This window comes from Neophocaena asiaeorientalis, unplaced genomic scaffold, assembly GCF_003031525.2.
Source record: "Neophocaena asiaeorientalis asiaeorientalis breed wild unplaced genomic scaffold, Neophocaena_asiaeorientalis_V1.1 scaffold601, whole genome shotgun sequence".
Taxonomy (NCBI): domain Eukaryota; kingdom Metazoa; phylum Chordata; class Mammalia; order Artiodactyla; family Phocoenidae; genus Neophocaena; species Neophocaena asiaeorientalis.
The window spans coordinates 1,508,000-1,530,458 of NW_020174793.1; the positions used below are offsets into that span (position 1 = coordinate 1,508,000).

Sequence of the window (22,459 nt, forward strand, 5' to 3'; positions counted from 1 at the left end):
AGCTCCATAGGAGCCAAGCAGTTGAAAGAGTTTACAGGGGTGCAGTTCTCACCTGGCTAAATCTTAGAGTGCAAAGCCAAGAGAATACATGGGTAGTAATTACTTGTGGAGGCATTAATCCCATAATTAGAAATAGAACATTTTTGATCTTTGTGTCCTTTTCCAAAGTTATGTTCTATTCACACCAATAATATCCTTATACTCCTTTAGACCAGTTTATTTTTCCAATATCTGATCAAGAATTAAACATAATATGTCATTTTAGTCTCCAAGTAAATTTAATAGTCTTTTTAAAAAAGAATTCATTTCCCAATTTGCATTAATATTATTTCTCAGTTATTATTCTACCTGAAAGGTTTGAAATACTATAGATGAATTGTTATTGAAAATTCAAGGTTACATGAGACAGAAAGAAAAATAGATTCCTGTTTGTTGAATCTTTTAAAAAATACATGTTGAGAAAAGTTAATTAGATTCACTATTCTAGTGAAGATAAAGTAAAATCAAAAATCACAGTGCCCAGGTTCTTATTAGCTTCATTCTTGCTGAAAAGCCTTGGACAGGTAATATTTTTTTCCACTAGAAAAGTTCTGAATGTTTTTTTTTTAAGTTACTGTAAAGTAGTTATCAAATTTGATAGACCTTTATTAAATTAAAATATTGCAATAACATTGGCGAACATTTTCTATTTAAAAATATGAGTGTTTGGGGCTTCCCTGGTGGTGCAGTGGTTGAGAGTCCACCTGCCGATGCAGGGGACACGGGTTCGTGTCCCGGTCTGGGAAGATCCCACATGCCGCGGAGTGGCTGGGCCCATGAGCCATGGCTGCTGAGCCTGCGTGTCTGGAGCCTGTGCTCTGCAACACGAGAGGCCACAACAGTGAGAAGCCCGTGTACTGCAAAAAAAAAAAAAATATATATATATATATATAGTGTTTATGTGTTTAAACTTTTCTGTTTCTCTATGATTTGGAAAAGATTATTTCTTTGATGTTTGTTGATATAGTTCATATTTCTTTTGTTTGCATTTTGTACGTTCTCTATTGTTTAAAAAGATTCTACTGTCATTGGCAAAGTTAGAAAATAACCAGTCATAATTCCAACTATAATTTATTCACTTTGGGAAAAAGCTAAGCGAGCTTCTTAAGTTGAAACACTATTATCTCTCTAGATTTTTGATCCCCACACACCCTCAAAAAGAGTGAGAGAAAATTTTTACATTGTATTTGGTGGCAACATTTTTAATGTTACAAAATGTAATTTGTGTGTAAGTAAACAAGAATGATGGCATCACCAGTATTACATGTACTGTTTTCACTAACTGTATAATAAGGGAAACATTAGGATTATTAAAGTATAGTGTGGCCCATGGTCTTTCAAACCATATTTTCATGGTCTGAATTCTGGGAATAACTCGAATGAATGATTAAAATAATCAGTGAACTAGAGTGACTATATCAACCTCTGTGAAAGGACTCTGAAGGACACATATATATATATAAAGTAAGCTGGTATATCATTAACTACTCAAAAGCTGTCAGTTGACTTTAAATCAGAGTAGTTTTTATTTACTTGATTCACTCAGTAAGTGTCTATTGCATACTTCCTGTGTGCAAGACTTAACAATTAAACAGTGGTGTTAGAAAGAGAAGCCAGAAGGCTGAGCGCATGGTGTGAATGCATTTTGGTGCAGCACATCCTAGCATCTGGTCATCAGTTTTGTACATAAGAGGAACTTATTTTATCCATTCACTCACATGTTACTGGTCTGTGAAAGATGGCCTTGGTTAAATGAAGCTTATTAGTAGTCAGTTTACTTATTTACAGTGAAAAAAAAAGATGCTGCTAGGAAAACATGTAGGTGGATCAGGTAATTCTTTCACAATAGGAAAGTGTAGTTGGGAAGTCACCTTATGATCAGATTTCAGGCCCTCTGAGTCATAAAAGGAGAACAATCTGCCTTGAAGATCTGGATGAAAGGAATCATGGTCCTAAACTAAACAGGGACAACACTTCTTCACAGGATCATATGTTCTCTGGTTATGCTCATTTGAATAGCAGACCTGTAGGGATTTGAAGTTAAAATACTGTATATAATAAGTGTTTGCTCAAGAACTAAAACTTGTAGATTATATGTGTTTATCCAAATAAACCAATGCCCTTTAACTTTGCCAAGAAAAAAGATAATATTAAAAATTTATCAGGAGAAAAAAAGATCAGCTGCAGAATGATAATCATTACCAAGGTGACAGCATGCATGAGGGCCTCAAGGCATGTATCTTCAGGTCCCTGAGAGGATTTATGTTGCCTGGTCAGGGATTCTCATTTCATCTTTGTCTATGCTCTTCTTTTATCTTGGACCTGTTACAATAATTGCATTGTATTTAACATTGTTCCCATAGTATTTCAGAGATATCTTTGTTTCTATTTAATGGAGACTTGCAAGATACTTTAGCCTCATGAGAGTACATTTACAAGCGGTCTCTTAGGATACATTGCCTCTGACATATTGTACCTATACATGAATGATTTCACATTGACATTTAGCTATAATTTCAGTGGGTAATGTTTTCTTATTTGAAATTTGAAGCAACACAATATTTACAAAATTTAAAAAATGAACAAGACATATTCCCCCTGTTAAGGAACATTCAATCCAACAGCATATAAGACACCCAAACAACTATACAGTTGACCCTAGTACAATGTGGGAGCTAGGGACACTGATCCTCCGAGCAGTCAAAAGTCCACATGTAACTTCACAGTGAGCCCAGTTCTGCATCCACAGATTCAGCCAACTGAGGATCATGTAGTACTGTAGTATTGAAAAAAATCCTGGGTGAGTGGACCCACTTCAAACCCATGTTGTTCAAAGGTCAACTATAGAAGTATGTGAAAGTGGCATAAGGTACAGATTTTTAAAAATGGGGACAGAAGAACATTTTTGGCTTCAGGGACAAGAGAAAGTTTCAGAGACAAGGTTTCAGTTAAAGTACACCATGAAGGAGAAATGAGACTCTGATAAATCGTGATTAAGACAAGAAAGCATTCTGGATAGAAGGAATAGTGTGGCTGGTGGTGTAAAATAAGGAAGTCATGAGGTATGCTTGGCAAACAATGAATTAGACCAGCATAAGAATGGTTCTCAATCTTTTCAGGTGTGAAGGTCCCTTAGTAACATAAAAAAATGTCATCATACCTTCCCCCACGGCATAGTAATTAAAACTTTTAATAGCTGTTGATTGAGAAAAGATACATTTGTGCATATGGTTTCTCAAACACTACTGGCCTCCTGGGGGTTTCATCAACCAAGTATTAAGAAACCACTGACAATAAAGTTATATTGGGGAGAGTGGCAGAAAGTAAATTTAGAGGCATACATTATGGGTTGAGTCAGGGTAGGCTTTGGAAGTTAAATCATTAAGTACTCATTCCCAGTCCAATTTCATCTTTAAATATTCTTCATCCTGTGTATTAATACATTGTAGCAGAATTGATGTGACAGAGAGGTTTGGGAGAAATATTTCCTTTTTATAAATGTTGTCTTGATTCTTCTATTTAGTTGGTGAAAAAAATCTATTCAGGTCAATGCTTTGACATTTTTAAACATACCTTACTTCTTGGTCTCAGCTAGCCAGACTACTTGCAATCATCAATATCAGAGGACTTGGACAGTCCTTTGTCTGGTTTTCTGCCTTTGAAGCATGCCAAAATATCTTTTGAGTCAATGATAGCCATTGCATGTGTGACAAAAGATGTTTTTCTCTCGCCCCAAATCAAATGAATAAATTAAATTACTTTCCCCAACAAAGTGATAGAAAAGAAATGAGATTAGCCTTCTAAGAGTACAGTCAGGCTTTGATAATACCTTTATGAAGACTTTAAACAATGATTTTTCTGATATCCTATTCCACTGACATTTCTATTGCCAATGTCACCAAAATGTTTTACTTATCAAATCAAATGAATACTTTCAGCCCTTAACATGTTTCACATGCCTCTGGGGCCATTGCCAAAGTAACCATGTCTTGACGAACTCTTCCTTTGGCGTTCGTCACTTGCCTTCCAGACAGATATGTTTCTCTCAATTTACATATCTCCTGTTTCCTTTGTGGATTTGTTCTGCCACTCACACCATGAATTTAGCATTTCCTGGTTTCATCTTATATTCCAGTAGTTTCTCAGTCTGCAAGGCTGGATGTGCTCACTCATGGCCTTGTTTTCAACTACCACTATATTCCGATGACTCCTAATTACATGGTACCAACCCAGACCCTCTACGGAACTACTGGACCATATATTTCTACTGCTTATTACACATTTCCACCTGAATGAACTTCCAAGCCAATATGACCTTCTGCTCCGTGAGCCTAAGGCCTTTTTCTGTATCTTGAAATGGCACTGCAGACAGAATCTTGATTATAATCCTTGGCTTACTTTTCTCCTTCACCTCCTGTCTAATTAGTTATCAAATTCTGTCACCTCTGCTTATTATAGATATGGTTCATTATCCGTGATATTTACACTGCTACTGCCTTGAGCTAGTTTAGGTCCTCGTCATTTTTTCCTAGATTTCGGTCGTAGACCCCTGACTGACACTATTACCACAGTTTCACACTACCCCCAAACCATACTCAGTTCTGCCACCAGAATCATCTTTCAAAAACAATTATAATCAATTATGTTATTCCCTTCCCTTTCCAGAACAAAGCCAGAGTTCTTAGCCTTAGTACCCCAGGCCCTTCTGTGATCTGCCTCCTGAGTTTGCACATTTTCTCTCACTCTCCCACTTCAAGCACCTTAAGCTTCAGTTCCCACAAAGCTCTTTGCTCCATTTCCTGCCTTTCTTCATCCATATTGTTTTCCCTACCTGGAGGCCCTTCTTTTCTCCTACATCTTCCCCAGCTAGTCCCTAACTAGCCTTCAGGATGCTAATCAACCTTCCCCTAGAAAGATTTTCCTGCGCCTTCCCAGACTGAAGCCAAAGGCCCCTTTTCTCTCCCAGCGCTTCACCCTTGCCTTTGTCAACCACACCACTGTCACGCTTCAGTGGTAATTATGTTCTACTTATCTGTCTGTCTCACAGACTACAAGTGTTAAAGGCAGAAACAGCATCTTTCTAGTCTTTATGCCGAGTTGAAAACATAATGCTTCATCCCAAACAGGTGCTTAAAGAATATTTATAGAAATTTAAATTTTGGAATTGGTATGAAAGAACTATGCTACCTTAAATCATTACCCATCATGTCCTTATTCATAATGTCATCGTACATATGTTGGTGATTACATTTATTGTGCTGAAGCTATTTTGTGTTCCTTAAAGTTCATGCTTTGTGTCATAAGGTGCTGAGGTAGTTAGTGCTCTGCCCTTGTTGTAGATTAACTATTTCAGTATGAGACAGTTTTTAGAGGAGCACAGCCTGTATATTTTATTGAAACTCTGTAATTAAGCCAGGAGAACCTAGGAGGTCATATAGATGTGTTACTGTACACTTTCTTTTCAGTTTTTTCTTAGGCATTAAGGATTGGACAGCTTGTGACAGAAATTATCAAGTCAAGTCACTTTAAAGGAAAGGGCATTTTTCTTTACTACTTGTTGAACACAATTACGGGTCATCCATCACTTCTCTGTGTGAAGGTTTTCATTTTGATCCTCATCTCAAATGTACTGAGTTTACCTGATCATTATCATCAATGGGAATTTGATCTCAGTGTTCCCGTCTTTGTTTCAGTATAAAGTAATGAATGATATTACAGTTAATGGTAAAAAAAAAAATTGCACTTCTGTACCAAGTATGTTCAAGTCAATTTAACATGGTACATTTATCTCAGATAAGCCCTCTAAAAGGGGGAGTAAATAAAGCTATTTTCTGAGTTGTTTTCCATTCTGTTAAATAGAAAGAATATACTTTCTGCTATAAATATTGGTAATTTCATAAGTTTTAAGTTATTTCAGCAAGATTTGCCTTTTATATTATAATATACTAAAAATAGACCAAGTCTATATGTGCCTCCCTTGAGGGGGTCTTGCTTTGCAAAAATTAGGAAAGTTTATTTATTTGTTATCAAATGATCCTAAACTTGGTGGAAGAACTAATTACTATTACTATAAAATATTCAGTTTACAAGTGGCATTTCTGTATTAGATCTATTGTATTGACTGACTCATAATTTTTTAAAAAACCAGAGAGGTAAAATATATAAACATGAACTTCAAGATGTATATATGGCATATGAAAATAAAAAGAGAATTATGAAAATTGCATGCCAAATTTTTCTTGGCTAGTTATTTAGGGAGTCTTTCTACACCTGAATAAATCAGGATGTAAGCAATAAGCACCAACTCTATTAATTTTAAAAAACAAAAACAAAATGCCTCTGGCTATTAAAAACAAAACAAGGATGAATTGGGAGATTGGGATTGACATATATATATACTAATATGTATAAAATACTTAACTAATAAGAACCTGCTGTATAGCACACAGGGAACTCCACTTCGCTGTACAGTAGAAACTAACACAACATTGTAAAACAACTACAACCCCCCCATGAAAAAAGTTGAGCTTCACAAAAAAAAAAAAGAAAAGAAAAGAAAAAACTAATTTTCTGAAAAGACATCAGGGATTCACTGAATAGAAACTAGAGGACAAGTCTGGAAAGCAGGCAGAAACCAAGGCATCTCTGGAGGGCCAATAAACAAATCATAAATGTCCCCACTGGATCCCACTGTCATTAGGCACTACCACCATCACAAGTAAAGCCTAACCATATGTTAATCTTTGTTTTACTATTTTTTGCTTCAAAGTCCAGGTAGTAGGTGTTCCACAGATCAAACCTAGATCACAAGCCCAGGGGAAGAGGCCTTAGCCAACTTCCTTGATGGGAAAGTGGGGGACTTGCGCTCACTAAACTACAATCAATGGGAAACTCTATTTGCATAGAGGAAAAAAGGGAGGGAGAGAAGGAGGCAGGGGAGAAAGTGAAACACTGAAAAGTCACCCTCCCCCCAAAAAAGGGGCAAATATCTGCTATGGTGCCACTATTTATGAATATGTGCTAGGGTTGTTTTTGGTTCGTTTGAGACTAAGAATTTCTAGGAAGGGAATAGCAGTCTTCCTACTATTCGCATGAAGTCGGGACTATCTAGAACGTATGGAGAGAAGATAGATAGGCTTTTCTGCTACCTGCCTTGAGATAGTTAACTGAATCAGGAAATAAATTTATTTTGCCCTTGAGATCTAAGGAATTAAGTTTTGCTTTGGTTTTACTTTTGAAATAGGCCATTTGTAAGTGGACTTCAGTGAGAGTTTTTGAAGGAATAGACACTATTTAAAAAGCTGTACAGAAAGTGGTTGAGGTTCCTACCAATACACTTGTTTTTCTTTATACCTTTAATGAAATATTTCATTCACTTTTATTGTTTCAGGTACACATAATTTAAATTTTATATCTTTTGCTCCAATAACTCCTCATACCTCTAATTCATATGTATGTGGATATTCCATCAGTCCCTCAAACAGGTCCAAAACTTACTATTTTTTCTCTAACCTGTTTCTCCTCCTTTATTTTGTCTCAGTAATGCTGTTATCATCACCCACCATTCAAGTAAAAAAACTGAAAGATCTATTTGACTCCCTCTTTCTCCTACCTATGTACTATCACTTGCCAGATTTCTTTGATTTTACTCTTTAAACATTTCTCTGATGCACTCTATCTTCTCTACTCCTACCTGTTGACTTATTTCAGGCTTTTATCATCTCTCACCTGGACTTTGGCCATAGCTCCCAATTTCTCTCCCTAACCTCGGACCCTTTCCCTCGAATCCATCCTCCACATGGCTACCAATGAGCTGTGCATAATATAAATCAGGCTATATCACTCCCATTGCTCCTTAATAGGAATACAAGACTATCAACGATCTGACCCCAGCCCATGCCTCCAAGCACCCCTTTACTCCTCCCTCCTTTAAGCCCATCAGTGCTGAGCTGGTCATCTTCCCCCAAGCGGGCAAAAAGAGAATTAGAAAGAGATGGAGAGAAAACTTTGACTGTGTAAGTGAAGATACACTTGCCTTTTCCCTGCCATCCTTCCTCTGCCACCAACACCAGAGAAAGGTCTAAAAGAGGGAGGTTGTGAAGGTGTGAAAGACCAGAGCATTCACACCACACACACACACACACACACACACACACACCCATACCCACAGACTCTAAACCTCTTAAGCCATATGGGAGTTTAAAATGAGCCTGGATTAAGTTTCAGAAAGCAAAAGTGACCAGAAAACTATGGAATCTACCCAAAATTTAATTAAGGATTGTTAAAGAAAAACTAGATGTAGCATAATTGAGAGCAGTGGTTTTACAAAATAAAACCAATTTATGTTTAAATCCCAAAGAATTAAGATTCCTCAACCAACTGACTCTAATCTGTTCAGGCATTATTTCTGTTTGGGGGCAATTTTCCTGATCTTCCTTTTGCCTGGTATTCCCGCTTACCTTCTCTATCGCAATACTTATGTGCTTATCTCTCCTGTTGAGTTGCAAGCTTGTTTTAAGGGCAACGTTTGTGTCTTACTCATCTTCATAACCACAACATTTTACCACAGTGCCTGGCACACAATTGGCTCTCAATAAATGAGTGTTGCGTGAATGAATGATAGATGTTTGATTTAATTAGTGAATTCCCAGAAATGCTAAATCACAGTGACTAATTTTAATAAATTCCAGAGTCTCTTCTTCTTTTTAGTGTTTCGGACTCTATTATTATTTCCTGCTTTTTTGTGTAAATATATTGAGATTGAAAACATTATATTACATTACCCTACTTACATCTATTTTCAAATTTTTATTTATTTTTAAGGTTTTTGACAAAGTGATTTTTGTGATCATTTTATATGTAAATTTATTTTGTAGGTTTTCGAAACTTACATATTGATGACCAGATAACTCTCATCCAGTATTCTTGGATGAGCTTAATGGTATTTGGACTAGGATGGAGATCTTATAAGCATGTCAGTGGACAGATGCTGTATTTTGCACCTGATCTAATACTAAATGAGTAAGTAGTAACTTGATATTTGTTGTTATTGTTATCAAAAGTATATACGTAGGATAATCTTGAAAATTACATTTCAACAGATGATCATACCATCTAGTGTCCTAAATAATAGAATTTTCCTGAAAGGTTTCTTAGAACTACCTCAGGATATAGCTTTAAATGACAACATTAATAAAATTGTATTATTTTATCAGTGATTTGACATTTGGAGCTTTTTTCTTTTACTTCAATAGTTGTCACAAATCAAAATTTTTTAAACTTCAAAAATGTATCAAGAAATATACTTAAAGACAAAAGTAAATATTTAGTTTATCCAATTAAAATTTTTGCATTGGTAGTAATGAAGATAATGAATTAAATGAGGAATATTTTTGCATGAAAGTATTGACTTACCTTCAAAAAGTAAAAATATTATCTCTCTTCCTAGAGGAAAACTTAGACTGGTAATTTATTTAAAACATTGAAAAATAAATATTGAATTCAATTTGCTTCATTATATTGGAATTACTGTAATTAACTTTCTACATGTAACCTTAAACTGAGTAAGAGTCTTTTCATGAAAATATTTATACTGTCCTAATGGTGCACACTGACTCAGAATTATATAACATGATAATTTATATTTGGATAAGTCTTTACAGATTACAGGTAACTTTCATATATTTTATTCCATTTTTTCCTACAATCCCTTGAAGTTGGTAAGGAATCAGCACCCTTTATTTCACAGTCCAGGAAACTGAAGCAGAGGAGATTGCATAATTTGCCAAAGAATCTTAGCTCTTCTGAGTCAAAATCTAGGTTTTTTTTCCCGCTATTCCTGTTCACTTTTTGACTAGCACAAATACTACAAAACAGTACAGAGTTGAGAAAATGCCTTAAGTAAATTTCCTCAACATTCAGAATTTGTGTTTGTCTTGTCAATTATTTAATGCTTGTTAATGTTGTCTTTTCTATATCACCATACATTTCCTCTAGAATAGTTCACAGTGTAACTATTTTATACTGGATACTCTAAACTGAGTGCACTGAACTATTCTATACTATTCAATTTCTGTGAATTGAATTCACTCTCCCATTGGATTGCACACAAAATTTTATTTGTGTTTTTCACAGGAAAAAAATCAGTAAATAAAGTATTTCCTGAGTGTTCCTCAGCACCACAACTTTTTCTTTTCAACTCCCACAACTTTGCTCTCCTTTCTTGGTTTAGGTTTTTAAAATGTGATAATAAAAGTGAGAAACAGCATTAATCTTAGTTAATGTGTATTTAATATAATTTTCTAACTTCAAAAATCCAGTATTGTGACTAAATTTAGAAGACATTTAAAATTCCAAATATTGAGTTTGTTTATAAAAAGTCATTTTCAATAAGTCAGGTAATTACTAAATCTCATAATCTCTGATACATTACATAAACTGGCTAAGCTACTCTGTGTTTTTTTTCTTTTCCTGTTGCTTTTTCTTTTTTGTGTTGTGTGTGGTGCAAGACAGCGGATGAAGGAATCATCATTCTATTCATTATGCCTTACCATGTGGCAGATCCCACAGGAGTTTGTGAAGCTTCAAGTTAGCCAAGAAGAGTTCCTCTGTATGAAAGTATTGCTACTTCTTAATACAAGTGAGTGAGCATAAGTAACTTAATACAAGATATTTACTTTCTTAATTTTTAATTCATTCGGAAAGTTTCAAACAACAATATGATCATATGATTACACATGAGCTATGAATCTTAGATAGTAACTGCAAAAGAGAAACATCCATAGACTATAATAACATTACTTCATATTTCTCAGGTTTTACCTATCACCTAATGTTAAAATAGCCCATCAATTAAGCCAGTTTCTATCCTTTTTAGGTAAAACATAATTAATTGACTTTTTCATATCCATCCAATTAGATATTATAAACTAATTAATATTGCATAAACACAAACTATGCTTCCCTATATCCCCACCTCACAGAGGATTTACTCTATAAAACCCACAATTTTATTTGTAACTATTCTCTTTATGTCAGGATAGGCTAACAGTTATAACACATAACTGCAAAGATCAGTAGCATAATACAATAGCAGTTTATTTATTACTCACAGTCAGTCCAGTGGGTTGGCAAGAAAACCCAGGCTCCTTACATCCAGGGGCTCTACCCTTTTCATCACCTTGGAGTCCTCCATTGGATCTGACTAGAAGATGAGCACTGCATAAGAAAAGGTTTACAGATGAGACCTTGAACTGTCTGCCACCCACATTCTATGGCTCACCTTAACTGCAGGAGAGGCTGGAAAATGCACCCTAGTTGCATACCCTGAAGAAAAAGGAAATATTGTACTATAGAACAGCATTGGTAACCAGAAGGATGGGTAGATATCCATTGATTCTTTAATACACAAAGAATACATGCACCTCTGCTTCAGTGGATCTCCAAGGGTCTGGGAGGGAAATTTTTTTTTAATTGCTTCTAACTTTTACCCTTTTCTGTGCCATTTCCATGCACAGGTAGACTCAGCCTTTGAATGTCTGAACTGGCCCTTCCTTCACTCATAGTGATTTGAAAGGAAACCACAGAAAGCTAAGGCCTTAGGTAGAAAGTGAGCCAATAGTTTCTCATCAATGATTGTGCAGAGATTTCCTTCTAATGGCATAAATCTCGAATGGTGGGGCTGGGGAGCATATCAAGAGGAAAAGCAGAAAAACTGAACCCTTAAGAAGAAAGTTTACCTCATGAAATCTATGCACAGATACAGATTAATACAGGATCTAAGGATCCATAACCTTATCCCCCACCCTTGGAAACCCTATCTGGAGCATAGACCTGCAAGCCTAATTTGATGAAAAAGCATAAAAGGGGTTAAGGGAATTGATATGGGACTGGCCAAGAGAGTCAACTGGAATAAATGTAATAATACAGCAGTTAATGCCTGTCATTCTTTTCTTGACAATAATGAATCCAATAGCAGATATATCATAGATAGTCCTTGATCTCCCAAATTAGTTGATATCATTAACATAATTCCGTAATTATGGCTAGGCTACATTATGCTGGGAACCAAACAACCCCAAATCTCAGTAGCTTATCAAAAAAAAAAATTAAGTATTTATTCTTCTTACTATATTTCCAATGCATATCAACAGGGAGGCTCATTGTCATCACTCAGGTGTTCCAGGCAAATGGAGGCTACATCTTGACGCATGCTTCCATAATCACTAGAGCAGTGGTAAGGAAAGGGAGTGGTAAGGGAAGGAAGGGAGATACATATGACTTCCACTCACATACCATAGAAGGCAAGGTTTTTGGCCACTTGCAACTTCAAGAAAAGGGAAAATCATATATTTAGTGAATAATACTATACATAATATATATATGTTATTATATATAATTGTGTAATAAAATTTGCACAAATTTTAATGAGATATTTTTAGGAGAGACTTGGCAAAGTTATTGAAAATTCATCCTTAAGTCTTAAAAAATAGATAAGCATTACAAAAATCTGGGGGCAGAGAGAGAATTAGAAAGCTAAAATAATAGAGTGTGGAAGAGAAATACATACACTGAATTAGTCAAGTCAGACTAGTATATACTAGAACTTAATTGCTGCAGTGGAAACATCACAGATCTTTGAGCATGGAACAAATAAATATTGTTGAGAAAAGTAGCTTTATATTTGTGGGAAACTTAGTTTGGATATTTAGCTCAAATTGTACCCTAAAATAAATGGCACATATAAGCACCTTAATTGTTAAAAATTAGCTAAAAGGAATATAAATGATTTAGAAATCTCAAATAAGGAATACCTTTTAAAAAATAAATGCAATAGGAAAGTTGGCAAAGAAAAAGTTCAATCATTTGATAAGAATTTAAACCTCCCATTTGCCATTAAAAGTTAAAATAGATATCCAGGAAAATATGGCAGTTTGAACACACACTTTTACCATCGTTCCTAATAAAACTACATAAAAATATTAGTCAAGGGATTTTTTTAAAGAAATAAAATAAAAGGGAAAGAAAATGAAAGAAAAATCAATAGCAATAAAATTCTGCAAGCCAGCAAGTAGAACTAATTTAGCATACCTGAGAAGGTGGATTCGAAGCCTGAAGTAAGAAAAGTCAAAAAGCACCTTGATTTGCATCACTGAACCTCTAACATGTTTTGCAATTAGTGACAACAATGATGTTGTTTTTTGAAATGAGAATGCAAGTAGAATTTAAAACACCAAATTCTGTTGAAAATTTGTTTCCAAATATCATCCAACCATGCAATTGCTCTTCTGCAACTAAGGCAGAGATTGTAGGTTTATTCCCTGAAGTGGATATAACAGAAGGCAGCTGGATTGGTGAACTGCAGGCACTGATGAGGGTGAGGGGTTCGATAGTGTAAACAAATTAAGTACATACAAAATGTTGAGACACTATCCTCCAAACCCACCTATCTTCTGGAACACCGTCATCCAAGTTTATATTCTCCAGATAGGAAAATGAAAGATTCTTCTCTAAAGAATTTGTTTAGCTGGAAAGAAAACAATAAGCAATAGTCAATAAGCACTACCCATTCAAACAGAACTATCAATCAGCTTTTACATTTTCCATTCTTGAATATAAATAAACAACCAAGGCATCTGGGGAAGGCATTTGATATCAAAAACAAAGACAAAATTAAAAAAAAAAAAAAACTTGGAGGAAACAGAAACCATGTAGGGAGATGAAAACTTCAAAATAATTTAAAAGCCATCCTTACAAGGCATTTGGGGAAGGGAGATGATATCAAAAACAAAAACAAAATTAAAAAAAAAAAAAAAACTTGGAGGAAACAGAAACCATGTAGGGAGATGAAAACTTCAAAATAATTTAAAAGCCATCCTTCTTTAGAAAGATAAAAGAGCATATTCCAACCATAAAACAATGACTGGATACATGAAAAAGGAATAACACAAAGAAAGAAAAGAGCTCTTGGAAATTAAAAAACATATATATATATTGATATTTAATTTAAAAGTGAGTACTGCCATTGGCTGACAGAGTTGAAAAACCTCTCAAAAGTTGAGCAAAAAAACAACAACAAAAAAAAAGAAAAATCACAGTTCAGAAGGCAGCCCAACACCCAAATCTAGAAAGAGAATAGCAAAACATTAGAAAAAGAAATAAAGATGTAAACATTAAGGGAATAGTCAGTCTTTTCAGCAAATGGTATATGGAAAATTTCATTCAAAAAAAATTAATTTGTACCCTTACCTTACACTATATACAAAAATTAACTTGTCATTTTGGAGAGAGGTGGCCAAGATAATGGAGTAGGAATACCGTGAACTCACCTCCTCCCACAGACACACCAAAATTACAGCTATTTTCAGAGAACCTATCTATGAGAACAACCTGAAGACTATCAGAAAAGATTTTCCATAACAAAAGAGATAAATAAGGAAGCCTAAATAATGAAGCACAACGACTCAGGTAGGAGAAGTGGAAACATAGTACAGTCAGGACCCACATCCCTGGGTCAGCAACCCACAAATAGAAGAAATATCACAATTGTAGAGGTCCATCCCAAGAAGCAAGGGGTCTGAGTCCTATATCAGCCTCCCCAGCCCTGGGTCCTGCACCAAGAAGATGAACCCCCAGAATATCTAGCTTTGAAAACCAGCGGGGCTTACATTTGAGAGAGCTGGAAAGCTATAAGAAACAGAGGTGCTGCTTTTAAAGAGCATATGCAAAATCTCACATACTCCCAAGTCCTAGCATAATGTCAGTAGTCTGAAAGGAGCCTGGGTCGGACCCACTTGCTGATCTTGGAGAGCCCCCCAGGAAGGCAGAAGGCAACTGGGACTACCCCTAGGAGCAAAGATGCTGGTGGTAGACATTTTGGGGAGCTCATTCTACCATGATAACACAGGTGCTGGCAAACATCATTTTGGAATCTTCTCTCTGGATTAGCACAGGGGGCTTACCTTCCCTCCAGAAAGCAGGTACCAACCCCAAGCCACCCTGGGTTGCCCAGCTACACCCGGATCCAGCCCTGCCTGCCAGTGGGCCTGTAGCCACCACATGAGGCAGGGACTCACAGAGAAGCAGCCCTCCCTACCAGTGCACCCACAGTTGTCAGTCCCACCACAACAGAAGGACACACACCATCCACATACTAGAGAATATAGCTCTGATGGCCAGAGGGGAACATACTGCTGGGTCCCTAGAACGTCTCATTCATAAGGCCAGTTCTCCAAGATTGGGAAATGTAACCAACCTACATAACACATAGAAACAAACACAGAGAGTTGGGCAAAATGAGAATAAAGAGGAATATGTTCCAAACAGAAAAACAAAACAAAATCTCTGTAAAAGAACCAAATGTATTGGAGATAAGCAATCTACCCGCCCTCCCCCCCCAAAAAAAAAGAGTTCAAGGTAATGATTGTAAAGATGTTCATGAACACAGTGAGAATTCCAAAAAAGAGTTAAAAAATACAATGAACCAATCAGAGCTGAAGAATACTATAACTGAATTAAAAAATACACTAGAAAGAAAGAATACATTAGATGATACAGAGGAATGGATCAGTGATCTGGAAGATGAAGTAGTGTATATCCTCCAAGCTGAACAGAAAAAAGAAAAATTAACTTTAAAAAATGAGGATAGTTTAAGAGACCTCTGGGGCAATATCAAGCATACTAACATTTGTATTACACAGTCCCAGAAAGAGAGAAGAGAGAGAAAGGGGTCAAGACCTTAAGAAATAATAGCTGGAAAAATTCATTAACCTGAGGAAGGAAACAGACATCCAGATCCAAGAAGCACAGAAAAAACTATAAATAAGAAGGACCCAAAGAGGTCCACACCAAGACACATGATACTTAAAATGACAAAAATTAAAGATAAAGACAGAATCTTAAGAGCAGCAAGAAAAATAACCAGCTAGTTATGTACAAGGGAACTTCCTTAAGACCATCTGCTAACTTTTCAGCAGAAACTTTGCAAGCAAGAAGAGAGTGGCATGATACATTCAAAGTGATGAAAGGAAAAATCCTACAACCAAGAATACTCTACCTAGCAAGGACATCATTCAGATTTAAAGGAAAGAAAAAGAATTTCACAGATAAGCAAAAACTAGAAGAGTTCAGTACCACTAAACCAGTTTGACAAAAAATGTTAAAGAGACTCTGCTAAGCAGAAAGGAAAGGCCACAACTAGAAATATGAAACTATGAAAGGAAAATTCTTACCAGTAAAGACAGACATACAGTAAAGGTAGTAGATCACCACTTGTAAAGCTAGTAAACAGTTAAAAGACTAATAAAATCATCTGTATACAGTAAGTAGTTAAGGGATACACACATTAAAAAGGTATAAAATACCACCTAACAACAAACAAACAAAAAGGGAGAAATTGATGGTAATACAGTAATACTAGGGGACTTTAACACCCCACTTACATCAATGTACAGAAAATCCAGACAGAAAGTCAATAGGAAACATGCGCCTTAAATGAAACATTAGACTAGATGGACTTAATAGATATCTACAGAACATTCCATTAAAAAAACAGGAGAGTACACATACTTTTCAGGTCCACATGAAACATTGTCCAGGATAGATCGCATGCTAGGCCACAAAACAAGTCTCAATAAATTTAAGAAAAATGAAATCATATTAAATGTCTATTCTGAACACAATGGTATGAGACTAGAAATCATCTACAAGGAAAAAAACTGGAAAAAATTACAGGGAGTCTAAACAATATGCTTCTAAACAACCAATGGTCACTGAAGAAATTGTGAAAAAATAAAAACATACCTTGAGACAAATGAAAATGGAAAAAAAATTGTTCCGGAATCTATGGGACACAGCCAAAGCAGTTCCAAGAGGGAAATTTATAGCAATACAGGCCTACCTCAAGAAACAACAACAACAAAAAAAAACAAATGAACAATCTAATCTACACCTAAAGGAACTAGAAAAAGAAGAGCAAACAAAACCCAAACTTAGTAGAAGAAAAGAAAGAAAGATCAGAACAGAAATAAATGAAACAGAGATGAAAAAACAGTAGAAAAGATCAATTAAGCTAAAAGCTGGTTCTTTAAAAAGATAAACAAAATTAATAAAGCTTTAGCCAGAATCACCAAGAAAAAAAGGAAGAGGGCCCATAAAAATAAAATCAGAATTGAAAAAGAAGTTACAACTGTCACCACAGAAATACAAAGATTGTAAGAGGTTAGTGCAATATGTACCAATTAGTACAAATATGCCAATAAAATGGACAACCTAGAAGAAATGGATACATTGCTAGAAATGTGCAATCTCTGGGATTGACATATGTACACTATTGATACTATGTGTAAAATAGATAACTAATGAGAACCTACTGTATAGCACAGGCAACTCTACTCAGTGCTCTGTGGTGACCTAAATGAGAAGGAAATCCAAAAAAGTGGGGATATATGTATACCTGCAGCTGATTCACTTTGCTGTACAGTATAAACACACAATATTGTAAAGCAACTATACTCCAATAAAAAAATAAAGATAAATTTTAAAAAACCTAAAAACAAAAACAAAAAAGAAATGTACAGTCTCTAAGAGTGAATTAGGAAGAAATAGAAAATATGGGCAGAATGATTACCGTTAATGAAATTGAATCAATAATCCAAAAACTCCCAACAAACAAAAGTTGAGGACCAGATGGCTTCACAGGCAAATTTTACCCGTATCATTCTCGAGTATTAAAAAAAATAAATAGGCCAGCATTCTATGAGGCCAGCATCACCCTGATACCAAAACCAAAGATACCACAAAAAAAGAAAATTGCAGGCCAATGATGAACATAGATGCAAAAACTCTCAGCAAAATATTAGCAAACTGAATTCAATAATACATTAAAAGGATAATGCACCATGATGAGGTGGGATTTATCCCAGGGATGCAAGGAAGCTTCAGTATCTGCAAATCAATCAATATAATGAAGCAAATTAACAAATTGAAGAATAAAATCCATATGATCATCTCAATAGATGCAGAAAAAGCTTCTGACAAAATTCAATATCCATTTATGATAAAAACTCTTAACAAAATGGGTGTGGTGGGAACAGATCTCAACATAATAAAGGCCATATATGACAAACTCTCAGCCAATGTCATACTCAGTGGTGAAATCTGAAAGCATTTTCTCTGAGATCAGGAACAAGACAAAGATGCTCACTTTCATCACTTTTATTCAACATAGTATTGGAAGTTCTAGCCACAGTGTCAGAAAAGAAAAAGCAATAAATACCATCCATATTGAAAAAGAAGAAGTAAAACTGCCGCTGTTTGCAGATGACATGATACTATATGTAGAAAATCCTAAAGATGCTACCAAAAACTATTTAAACTAATAAATGATTTCAGTAAAGTTGTAGGAGAGAAAATTAATATACAGAAATATGTTGCACGTCCATACACTTATAATAAATTATCAGAAGGATAAATTAATAAACAATTCCATTTATAATTGCATCAAAAAGAATAAAATACCTAGGAATAAATCTAACCAAAGAGATAAAAGACGAGTAATCGAAAAACTGCAAGACATTGGTGAAAGAAATTGAAAATGACACAAACAAATGGAAAGATAGACCATGCTCATGGATTGGAAGAATTAATGTTGTTAAGATGATCATACTGCCCAAGGCTATCTATAGATTCAATGCAAACCCTATCAAAATACTACAGGCATTTTCCACAGAACTAGAAAAAATAATTGTAAAATTTGTATGGAAACACATAAGACCCTGAATAGCCAAAGCAATCTTGAAAAAGAAGAATGAAGCTAGAGCTATCAAGAGCCCTGATTTCAAACTATACTACAAAGCTACAGTAATCAAAACTATGGTACTGGCACAAAAACAGACACATAGATCAATGAAACACAATTGAGATCCTAGAAATAAACCCATACTTGTAAAATCAACTAATCTAAGACAAAGGAGGAAAGAATATACAATGAAGATACAGCCTCTTTAATAAATGGTGTTGAGAAAAGTGGACAGCTACATGCAAAAGAATTAAACTGGACTACTTTCTCACACCATGTACAAAAGTAAATTCCAAATGGCTTAAAGACTTAAATGTAAGAACTGACACCATAAAATTCCTACAGTATGTTTTATTGCCTATGTTTGGCAGTATGCTCTTTGACATTGGTCTTAGTAATATTCTTTGGATCTATCTCCTCAGGCAAGGCCAACAAAGGCAAAAATAAACAAATGGGACTACATCAAACTAAAGAGCTTTGCAAGGTGAAGGAAACTTTCAGCAAAATGAAAAAGTATCTTACTGAATGGGAGAAGATATTTGCAAATTCTATATTTGATAAGGAGTTAGTATCCAAAATGTACAAAGAACTCATACAACTCAATATCAAAAAACAAACAACCTGATTTAAAAATGGGCAGAGGACCTGAAGAGACATTTTTCCAAAGAAGATATTCAGATGGCCAACAGATACATGAAAAGATGCTCAATGTCCCTAATCATCAAGGAAATACAAGTCAAAACCACAATGAGATACTACTTCACACCTGTCAGAATGGCTTATCATTAAAAAAGCAACAAATAACAAATGTTGGCGAGAATGTGGAGAACAGGGAACCCTTGTGCACCATTGGTAGGATTTTAAGTTGGTACAGCCACTATGATAAATAGTATGTAAGTTCTTCAAAAAATTAAAAATAGAACTGTCATATGGTCCAGCAATTTCACTTCTGGGTATATACCTGAAGAAAACAAAAACACTAATTTGAAAAGATATATGCATACCACTGTTCATTGCAGCACTATTTATAATAGCTAAGATATGGAAGCAATCTAAGTGTCCATATATATATGTCCATAATTATATATAAAATATATATATATATATATATAGGGAAATATATAATGGAATATTACTCGGCCATAAAGAAGAAATCTTGCCATTTGCAGCGACATGGATGGATCTAGAGGGTATTGTGCTAAGTGAAATAATTCAGAGAAAGACAAATATTATGTGATCTCACTTACATGTGGAATCTAAAAAACAAAACAAACAAAACAAAATGAAAACAGACTCATAGATACTGAGAACAAATAGGTGGTTGCCAGAGGGGAGGGAATAGGGAGCAAAATAGGTGAAGGGGATTAAGAGGTACAAACATCCAATTACAAAATAAATAAGCCAGGGCGTGTAATATACAGCATAAGCAATATTGCCAGTAATATAATAACTTTGTAAGTAATAACTTTGTATGGGGACAGATGTTTTCTATACTGATGGTGGTGATCATTTCATAATGTATGCAAATGTCAAATCATTATGTAGTACACCTGAAATTAACATATTGTACATCAACTATATTTCCACAAAAATTTTAATTAACTTGAAATAAATCAAAGAACTAAATCTAAGAGCTAAAACTATGAAACCCTTGGAAGAAAACATAGAGGGAAAGTTTTGTGACATTGGATTTTGCAGTGATTTCTTGGATATAACACCCAAAACACAGGCAACAAAAGAAAAAGATAAATAGACTTTATCAAAATTTAGAACCTCTGTTTATCAAAGGACACAACACAAAGAAAAGGCAATCCATTGAATTGGTGAAAATATTGAAAATCATATATCTGCTAAGGTAAAAGTATTAATATCCAGATGACATAAAGAACCTCTACAATTCAACAATAAAAAAATAAACCAATTTAAAAATAAATAAAGATCTTGATGGACATTTCTCAAAAGAAGGTTTATAAACAGCCATTAAAATGCTCAGCATCACTAGTCATTAGAGAAACACAAATAAAAAAACACAATTAGATACCACTTCACACCCATCAATATGGTTACTTACTCTCAGTAAAACAAAATATTATATTAGAAAAGAAAAGAAATCATAGTAAATGCTATATGACTTGACTGTAGTAGTATTTTGCATAGCTAAAGTAGTAAACACTGAATATTGATCTAACCAATATTAGGAAAATGATATTAGGAAGAGGAGGAATAGGAAGTTCTACATGTGTGAGTGTGGGGGTAATAGTAGATCTGGAATATGGAAATAGAACTACAGCCCCATTTTCCATACTGGAAAGTCAAAAGTTAAAAATAAAAACTCAGGGCTTCCCTGGTGGCGCAGTGGTTGAGAGTCCGCCTGCCGATGCAGGGGACTTGGGTTCGTGCCCCGGTCTGGGAGGATCCCACATGCCGCGGAGCAGCTGTGCCTGTGAGCCATGGCCGCTGAGCCTGCGCGTCCGGAGTGCTCTGCAATGGGAGAGGCCACAACAGTGAGAGGCCCGCGTACCGCAAAAATAAAAAAAAATTAAAAAAAAATAAATAAAAACTCAAGGATCAGCTTTATATGGATGTTATTTAAAGCTATGGAAGGAAAGATCAAAAGAAATAGTTGAAGTAATTGAAAGTGTTTGCCTGGAGCATGGCAAAATTTGGATTGCCTGGGCAGTACTTTTTGCCCTAATAAAGTTACAAAACTGATTAAATATTTTAAAACTAGGCTTTAAACCACAGACTGAGAAGAATATTTAAAATACAGCTTAGATCACTATAAACAAATACAAAACAGAAAAAAAGTCACTAAAAAGCTTAAGAAAATTGTTCAACCTCACTAATAATTAGAGAAGTGAAAATGAGATGGTATTTTATTTTTCTCTATAAAAAGCAAAGATTACCTAAAATGAAAATACTCAGTACAAAGCACACAACAGTTAACTAGTAAGAAGTAGTTTAGAAATGTATATTATCTGTGTTAAGACAGGTAATACCTTTTACTCTAATAATTCTACTTCTAAGAATATATCCATAAAAAATAAGACATTCATCATAAGTATTGTTTAGATTAGTAAAATATTCCAAATGTCAAATGATAAAACAATTAAATAAATTGTATGTCCTACACATTTTTGTGATATGAAATTTTATGTGTGAATTAAAACATTCATTTTTGAAGAATTTTGAATGATATAAGTAAATGTTCTCAATATAATATTAGGAAATGTCTTGAAATATTGGATTGTAGGATCTCAGGTGACTTGTAATTTTCCATGTATTTTCTGTATTTTCTAAAATTTTTCCAATGAATACACGTTATTTTTAAATTAGCTAAACCAAAAAAAAGGATTCTTTTTTTAAAGTATTCTTATCTAAAATAGCATCTGGCTAACTGCCCTTCACTCACTCTCTCCCACTTACCACTAATATATTTACAAGAAATCCTAAAAACCCACATGTGGAATCAATAAGAATCTGAGAGAAAATTCTCCAATCATGTAATGCTGGGTGTAATAATTAAGAAAACAATGAATTAATGTAAAGACCTCAAAGGAAATAGAAATTTTTTGGAGAGCTGGTTCATCATAGATCTGAAATCTAGGGAAGAGAGTAGGAGAG

At 34.8% G+C, this 22,459-nt stretch overlaps 1 protein-coding gene across 1 annotated transcript in view; it reads left to right on the top strand.

Annotated features, from left to right (window-relative positions):
* PGR (progesterone receptor) overlaps positions 1-22,459 on the top strand; it is a 99,239-nt gene that overhangs the window by 71,935 nt on the left and 4,845 nt on the right. The window contains exons 6-7 of the mRNA XM_024760349.1: positions 8,916-9,060; positions 10,548-10,678. Of these exons, the coding sequence (XP_024616117.1) occupies positions 8,916-9,060; positions 10,548-10,678 (276 nt within the window). The remainder of the gene's footprint in view (positions 1-8,915; positions 9,061-10,547; positions 10,679-22,459) is intronic.